At 43.5% G+C, this 8,939-nt stretch overlaps 1 protein-coding gene across 1 annotated transcript in view; it reads right to left on the minus strand.

Annotated features, from left to right (window-relative positions):
* Window positions 1–8,939, minus strand: part of SLIT3 (slit guidance ligand 3) — a 953,284-nt gene that overhangs the window by 161,974 nt on the left and 782,371 nt on the right. The window contains exon 10 of the mRNA XM_007939744.2: window positions 913–984. Coding sequence (XP_007937935.1) covers window positions 913–984 — 72 coding nt within the window. The remainder of the gene's footprint in view (window positions 1–912; window positions 985–8,939) is intronic.

Raw genomic sequence — 8,939 nt, forward strand, 5'->3', positions numbered from 1 at the left:
GGGGGCGGGGGTGGGGGTGGGGGAGGCTTCTTATATTCTTTATGATATAATATAAAATCCTCATTATAGTCTTGCATCCCATGTGCTCTAGCTCCTACACACCTGTCCAACACAATACCCATCACTCACCCCTTCACTCACTCCACTCAAGCCACACTCACTCTTCTTCACTGTTCCATAAAACCTCCATGTATACTCCCCAGGACCTTTTATTTGCTCTTCCCACTGCCTGTGACCCTCTCCCCTGGAAGATGCTCATGACTCATTTCCTTCATTCAGGTCACCTGCATATAGAGGTCTTCCATTGCCAAACTCACTTAGAATGTCACCCCATCATCACTCTCTGTCCCCTCTTCTTCCTTTGTTTTACTTTTTTGGTACTTATCACTTTATGATATTTATTGGCTTATTTTCTGTGCTCTCTCACTTGAATGTAAGCTTCAAGAGAGCAGACTTTGTTTTCATTCACTGCTGTATCCACGATAACCCGGCAAAGCACCTTGCACACAGTAGATGGTAGATACTCAGTATTCATTTGTTAAGTGAATGTATGCTTGATTTTAAGGCTGCTGGTAAAAGTGGTATAGACAAATGCTGGACTACTGACAAGTCTCTACTGAAACTCTCAGTCAAGGGACAACAAAAATGGTGATGGGGTTTTACAGGCAAGTCATCTTTACTTCTCACATGGATAATTTTACTCTGCTCTGGTTGGAGAGCCATTAGCTCTATATATCTAAGCCCACACACTTCACAATCTGAACAAAACATTTCTGAACCTTACCTCCCAATCTTAGGAAAGCATTTCAGGTCTGAAACTGAACTGCCCAGGAGACATGTGATGTCACTACACATACATATTACACCAACATAGAAAACATTTGGGCCCATTTATTTTCAAGGGAAACTCACATTCTCTTCAGTTTCTTGTACTGAGTGAAGGCTCCTGCAGGGATGGACTTGATGGAATTCTGTTCCAGGCGTCTAGGAAACAAAGCAAAGCAAAGTCAATTAACCAGCCGCTTGTCCACAAGTAGTTAGGGAAGGCCTACTGCTTTCTCTGGCCTTAGGACAAGATGATCCCTCTCATCACAGGGTGAGTTCTGGTTGTGGGAGACAAGGCAGCCAGAGAGCTCATGTTCTGGTATATAGAGCATCCATTCAAGGGTCTAACTCCCCTTGAAGAAAGCTACAAAATATGCCTCCTCTTTGAGGACTCATGGTCCTTGCTTATTGAAAAATTCCTTTTAGGACAGCTGTCATCTTCAGAAAAACCTTCAGGAAGTAACTAAACAGAGTTCTAAAAAATCAAAAGGATAAAGAGAAGGAAGAGTAAAAAGAGATAGACTACAGATCAGCCACACCCATCTGTCATGGAACCATGCCACTCTTCAGTTAAATAGCCAACCACACTGCTAATGGGGTACTATGCAGCAGAAATGCCCATAGTTGACTTCATGGCTAGGCTTGTCAATGGGCTATTATGATAGGGTAGAGAAATAGCCTTAAAGTCTTTAGACTCCTAGCCTGACAGCCACCAGACTGCTCCCTGACATGCTGTGGGCCTCAGAAGCCCAGATTGGACCACCTTCCTGGCTCCACAGACATCTAGAGTCTGATTAAATCACTCATGGAGTTTCTTAAAAAGCTTTCTCCCCTGTTACTTTCAAATGAATAAGAGATTCTGCAGGCCTGAAGCCCAGAACTTCCTTAGAGGAGACAGAGCCATGGGAGGGAGTGAGCATTCCTGTTCTCTATTCCTTCATTCTTCAAATGACTTCCTGTCACCATGAACAGGTGTGGTGGAAAGTGGGTGTCAGGGGTAGGTGGGTCCTTGGTTAGAGGTGATGAATGATGCCCCAGCCCAGGCTGAGCACTCAGCATCTCATCCTCATCCATCTCCCTTCTCTCCACGGTGTAGATGTTTTCATCACTTCCTCATTGGATGTGGATGCTCCCCAAAGCCTTAGCTGGGAAGACACAGAAAAGGTGTGTGTGTGTGGGGGGAGGGTGGTGGCAGTGGAGCAGAAGCGATAGAAGGGAAGACCTGCTCTCTCTGAGATTACATATAGTGGATGCACATTCTGGCTGGAACGAACCCATTTATCTTGAAGAGTAATCCCCGCTGCAGAGTAGGGGAGACAGTCATATTAATTTGTGCCTCTGCGATCTCATCTTCATTGGAGGAGCAGAGTATTTGTTACTGCAACCGCTAATGGAGCAGTTTGCCAGCAATTTTCCCATTTCAAACAACATCTCAGCTGCTAATGTGGAATGGTTTGTCAGGCCTACCCATAACACAGACAAATCACTCTCCAGGCAAAAGGAAGAGGTGGGGGGACGGAAAGAGAAGAAGGGTGGGCAAAGGGAGAAAGGGAGCATCAGGACAGATCATTCTTGGCTGCCGGATGAATAGAATCTACAAATGAGACTGCCATGGTCCATTAACAATGTCTTTGTGCCCTGCTGAAGGGGTTGGGCAAGATGCTTTGCTGGGAATGTGGGCACAAGGTGGCTGGGCAGGCCTGGCAGGCAGAGGTCTGGCTGACTAGCTCACAGTAGGTCACAAAAGCTGGCCACATGGTCTCAGAAACTGTAGGCTACTGGATACAGGCCCTCACAGGGGCTGCCTTGACTGAGAACTTCCAAGGACATTCTTGTTTTGCAGCTGGGCAGAGAGATCAGGGATTTCTCAGCCAACAGAGCAGTTCCATGGAACGCTGGAGCTGCCAGTCAGGTGGCAAACTCTCCCTGGGAATCCTGTGATTCACCTGCCATTTTGGCAAGGGACTTTGGCTGGATGATGCCTCTGGACAGAGCTACAGTCTGGAAGGATGGCAATCTGCTCAGCTTTTGCGACAGGATCCACTACCCCCAGCTGCAGGCCAAGAGCCCATGCAAGTCAGATCAATGTTGGGTGTGTGAGGTCTGCTGGGTCTCTGTGTAGTTCGTAAGCAGCTGACCACCATTTTAGTTGATGGGGGAAAGAACTAAGGATGAGCAGGATGTGACACCTGTTCCCAAGGAGTTTAATCATCTGGTGATAGAGGGAAGACCAACACAAGACGATCTATTTTAGTCCATCACACAACCAAATTTATATTGCTTCCATGTTTAGAAGAGCTATCCTTTATGGAGTCTAGTTGATTGATAGCTATTATCTCTTTTAAACCTTACCTTATAAGGTCAGCTGTACTGTTTTTTTGGGTGAGAAAAATGAAACTCAGGATCAAATAAGCATTCAAGTCACAGAGCTAGGAAATGGCAGAACCAAGGGCCGTCTGTTTCCGTTTATTAGACACACTGTCTCTGACTCTTTTTAAAGACAGAGAAACTGAGGCCCAGAGACTAAAGTGGTTTCCCCAAAGTCACAGAAAGGTTTATAGGATTAAGACTGCAGTCTTGATTTTGACACATCGTGCATTTTCTGCAGAAGCAGGTATTTAGTAAAAAGGCTGTAGGAGCAGAGGGAAGATGGAATATAGATGCAAAGGTGTGGTTTCTGAACAAAGAATCCAAATCTTAGTTTGTTAACTTGTCAGAGACATTGCTCTGTGCCCTGACTCTCCAGCCTTGCTCAGTGTGGGGAATGGCTTTACTCTTTGCAGTCTATCAGCTTCTGATACTGCTTTGATTACTGGCTGACCATCGAACCTCTTATCAAGTGCCATAGTCATGGCATGATTTGAATTAACCTTGCCCAAGGGGTAGTCAAGAATAGTGAGTGTACTTTAAACACAAAGTAAAGGCAAGGGTATGGATAACAATAAAAACAATAAGGCCCGATAGCTATCGCACAGCCGTTATATGTATGGCACCGGGCTAAGAGTTTTACATAGACTGTCTCAGTCAAAATTTACACCTTCAAGAGGCAGATCCTGTTAGTAATTACCAGACCCACTTTGAACATGAGAAAATTGAGAGTTGGACAGCCTAAGTCCTTTTTCCAACTTCAAAGCCAGGAAGAGCTACAGCTCAAACCCAGCTCCATCTGATTCCAAAGCCGGACCTCTCCATCACTAAGCTTTACTGAACACCCTTTGGAGCCAAGATATTTGCATCCTTTGGGTCATTGCCAACTCACGGTCAGTGGAAACGGCTGCTCTGTCAAAGCAGTGAGACTAGTGTGTGCTCACAAGCTTGTGTATGTGTACACATACGTGTGTGCATGCATGTTCACACACATATAGTCTCTATGCAGCAGGTGCCCCCTGGTAGGCTTTTTCATTCTCAGTGGAAAAATCAGTGTAAAGAGCAATAAAGAAGCATTAGCATCAGCACAAACCATCACATTTAGGAATGTGTCTGAAGCCAACAGCTGTTTCAGGTTTCCTGTAACTGGCACACGTGTCTTTCTTTGTCTGGCAAACATTCTTCAGGCTGCAAACTGATTTAATAGAACTAGCATAAAAACAAACATACAAATCAAACATCTGAGCCTCTTCCTGCACCAGCAAAAACAATAGGGACATCTGATGGGGATTTCAGTCATTTGCTCTCCATATTGATTTGACCCAGTTCCTCGGGTGTATCCTTAATGCTCTGTCATTTGCAAACATGTGACTGAGCACCAGATATTTCTTTCAATGTAAAAGTCAACATAATGCCAGTAAGAATGACAGGGCCATGGTTAGCACAGGTGCCCAGCTGTGAGTTCCTCTCTCTATTTATTTATTTATATTATGCTTTGGGTGCAAATTTACAAAGCAGATTTGTTTTACATTCAACGGTTCATGCACATTTGATTTCACAGAGTTTTTCTCTCTATTAAGAGGCTCTGGAAATGGTATGAAATATTAATGGTAGTGGTGATGATGATAGTGAGAATGGTGATAATGACAGAAAACTACCATTTATTATGGGATTTTTATGTCACATACTATGTCCTTCACATACTGGCTCATTTCATTCTTTTCAATAGGACTATGAACCAGGCATTATTATCAACATCCTCATTTTAAGGATGAAGAAATTGTAATACAGAGAGGTCAATTTGCCTAAGTCAGGTAGCTAGTAAATGACAGAACCTGGACTTGAACCCAGGTCAGTCTGATTCCAATGCTTGAGTTCTTAACCCCTAGGCTATACTGCCTCCCTTTAGAAGCCACGTTGGTGGTATTTAACAATGATTCGTAACTCTTTCCCATGTTTCTTAGTCTTCCCTTGATTTGTGAACTCTTGTTAGGACTCCTAGATTCTGCTGAAGAAAGGAAACTCCAACTTTATCCTTTACCAAAGTCATCATAGGCCATTTGGTGGTGACCAGACAACAGCTCAGCACCCAAAGTTTCAGTACCTGATATTTTTCTATGCCTGGAATAGGGCAGAAGGGAAGGTTCTCCCCAAAGTTGTACTCTGGACTCAATGTTTGGGGCAGCCCCTTACTGTCCTATTTTTCTTTACCTTTGCTTTTGGTAGTTTCCAAAGGGCAGTGAATCCTAGACATTCCAACTGAGTTTATATGCTTTACTCAAGAGCAAAGATGAGGAATGTAGACATATCTGACATAACCCATTCCTAACATCTGTCTGCAGACTACCTGGCATTGGCTATGGAAAACAGAGGTGCAGACACAGAGCCAGGTTTGCTATTTTTAATATATTCATGTGTCCACATTACAGATGCCTGCAATAGAGGAAATTTTTTTTCCCCATCTTATGAAAAAATAAATGAAGAATGGAATGGGAACTTGAGACTAAATCATTCTATAATACTACATATGAATACATGTACATACCCGGTTTTGCTTTGTAGATTTCATTTAGTAGGTTTTAAACACTATGTTTCTATACGTTATATTATTTAATCTCCATGGAAAAGCTTTAAGTAGGTACAGTGAATCCCATTTTGCAAAGAGGGAAACTGAGGAATGAGATGTTAAGAAACTTGCCCAAAGTAAGAGGCATTCAAACCCAGGACTGTTTACTCCAAGCCTCTATTCCCAACTATTTTGTTGCCAGATCAGCTTCTTTTCTATAGCACCTGTCCTATCTCCACCCAATCTCCTTGCTTTCCACGTGACAGTCTCTTGGAACTTTTCAAGAATCACTGATACAAGGGCTTCTTTAGAGCCATCCAATCCTTTCATTCTTTTTGCTGTTATGTTTTTAGCCGCCTCCCCTTCTCAATCTCCTGTTGACCAGTGTAAAAGAACAAAAAAGTTGCTGTTGAATTGAGCCTGAGCTCTGGTCGCGCAGTGCCCTCTCGCACAGAAGGCTGGCAGTTCAAACCCACCAGCCACTCTCGGAAGGAAGGTTGGGCAATCTACTTCCATAGTGATACCACCTCAGCAACCCAAGGAGGGGTCACTATGACTTGGGTCTGACTCGAGGGCACATAACAACAACAACAATAATAGTGACTCCATGTACTCAAAGTAGAACTGTTCTCATAGGGTTTTCAGTAACTGATTCTCTGGAAGCGGATCACCAGGCCTTTCTTCTGAGGCACCTCTGGGAGGACTTGAACCTCTAACCTTTCAGTTAGTAGCTAAGCACATTAACTATTTGTATCACCTAGGGACTCTCATAATGAAAATACACACACACACACACACACACATATTTAAAGCAGGTATCTTCCCACTCATATATACAATGGAGCTGAGGTGCGGCAAAGTAGAAAGTGGGGTTACCTTTTACCCTAGATAATTTCACATATGACTTGATGTTTAATCCTATCCACAGCCTTTATGAAAGGAGTTTAACTCCTCATCAACTCAATTTACCTACTATAGCACAGGGCATGAGAGTATACAATGTAGGGATAGAGCAAAAATGGAAGAAGGTGGGAACAGAGGTGAGGATGGGGGCTCTAGTCCAAGATGGTCTCTTTGGAACCTTCAGGACCTAGGAGGGCAGTCTGAAGACCATAGAATAGAGGAGTATGTGGGCCTCTGGCTCTTCCCAGAATCCATCCCTGTTGGAATCTGGAGCCAGTTCAGAGAAACATCAGGGAGCAGCTGATGGAGCTCAGTTCCGAGGAAAATTTGCAGCGAACCATCTTATGGTGGGTTCTTTGGAAGAAACCTATTTTTAGGGGAATTGGCTCTTCTATGTGGGGAGCCCAGCACACACTTCTGAGTTGCTTTGGCTTTGAAAAAAATCTAAGAGAGGCTGCCAGACGGCTTTGCATGAGAGGTGCCCCACCTAAAATGTTGGGGAATGCAGACCCTCACCAGGTTAAGGCAATTTAGGAGAATGGCTAATAGCATGTGGGGGTGGAAGGCTGGTATGGTACCAAGCATCGCTAAGAGAAAAGCACAAATCTGTATCATATAGGTGGCATGGACACGAGGTGGAATTCTTAATATTAAAAGAGAAAGTAAAATTCAGATGTCTTTGGGATGAGAAATCAGATACTTGACATTCATCCTGGGGTTTGTTCTGAAGTTTTAATTCTCTGCTCCCTTTTTCTTGTCTTTCACTTTTCTTCATCTGCTGTTTTTTTTCTCATTGCTCAGAGGATGTATTTTAGCTACTTTAAAGACATTAGGTGGTGCAAAGGTTAAGTGTTTGGCTGTTAAACAACAGGGCAGTGGTTCAAACCCACACAGTGGCTCTGCAGGGAAAAGACCTGGCAATCTGTTCCTGTAAAGATTAAGTCTAGAAAATCAGATAGGGCTATAGGATCCTGTATGTCCTATAGGATCATTATGAGTCAGAATTGACTTGATGGCACACAACAACAGACCACACTGGTGCCCACATGCAGGCTTTGCTTCCTGGAGAAGCAAGCAGACTTTTTCCCCAGAATCTCTCTTACATGTCCTTCTCTAGTACTCTAACCATAGAGACTTGCCTCATTTACTTTAACTTATCAGCTTCATTTCACTACAGAAGAGAATAGGCAAGTGCAGCAAGAGAGGAGGAAGGCCCCAGGCAATCCAACTGGTAGGCTGTGGGTGCTGAGTAAGCAGGGGCAGCCTTAGTGCCCCATCCACATACATTTCCTTGCAGATGAGCTATTTCCAGGCTCCGTTTATGATGCAAGTGACTAGACTACATGTAGAATCTATTCTCTTAACTATGGTCCTTCAAGGAAATGATCTCACTTCATGGAGCCATCATTTGTGTGGGCTAAATCATCTACCTCAATGCGCCAGACACAATTCAGGACTTTTTTAGCAGACATTTAACCATCATAAGAACCATTAAGGAGGTCCAATTAGCCTCCACATTTGTCAGCTGAGGAAGCTGAGACTCAGAAAAGTCATTTGCCATTGGCTACAGGCAGAACCAGAGATACCATATGGGTCACCCTGGATCCGTGATCTATACTCCTCACCACCAGGTTGTTGTCTGTGGCTCCTTATTTCTGGAAATTCTTTAGCTAGGATGGTCATCCTCAGACTTCTGGATTTCATAAGGTAGGAGATTATAGAGCTTTTATTTTGACAAATAAGGTACTCTCTGTGTGTATTTTTTACATACATGCAGAAGGAGCTCTGGTAGCACAATGCCTAAGGCATCTGACTGCCAACCAGAAGGTTGGTGGTTCAAACCCACCAGGCATTCCATAGGAGCAAGATTGGGCAATCTACTTCCAAAAAGATTTACTGCCTCAGAAGCCCAATGGGGGTCACTATGAGTCAGATTAGACTAGATGGCAGGGTTTGTTTTTTTTTGGTTTTATATATATACAGGAGTTTGGTTTTAGTTTTGGTATATATGTGTGTGTGTGTGTGTGTGCCTTATTTTGACAAATCAGGCAATCTCTGAGTGTATTTTATATATAACCAAAAAAAAAAAAACAAAAAACAAAACAAACAAACAAACTCACCACCATTGAGTCAAATCTGACTCACAGTGACCCCTCCTTGGGTTTCCAAGGGAAGTAGATGTCCCATCTTCATTCTGAGGAGTGGCTGGTAGGTTTGAACTGCCAGCCTTCTGGTTAGTAGTCAAATGCCTTAGGCACTATGCTACCAGAGCTCCATT

This window comes from Orycteropus afer, unplaced genomic scaffold (assembly GCF_000298275.1).
Source record: "Orycteropus afer afer isolate SDZICR_OR568_19922 unplaced genomic scaffold, OryAfe1.0 scaffold00062, whole genome shotgun sequence".
Lineage (NCBI taxonomy): Eukaryota > Metazoa > Chordata > Mammalia > Tubulidentata > Orycteropodidae > Orycteropus > Orycteropus afer.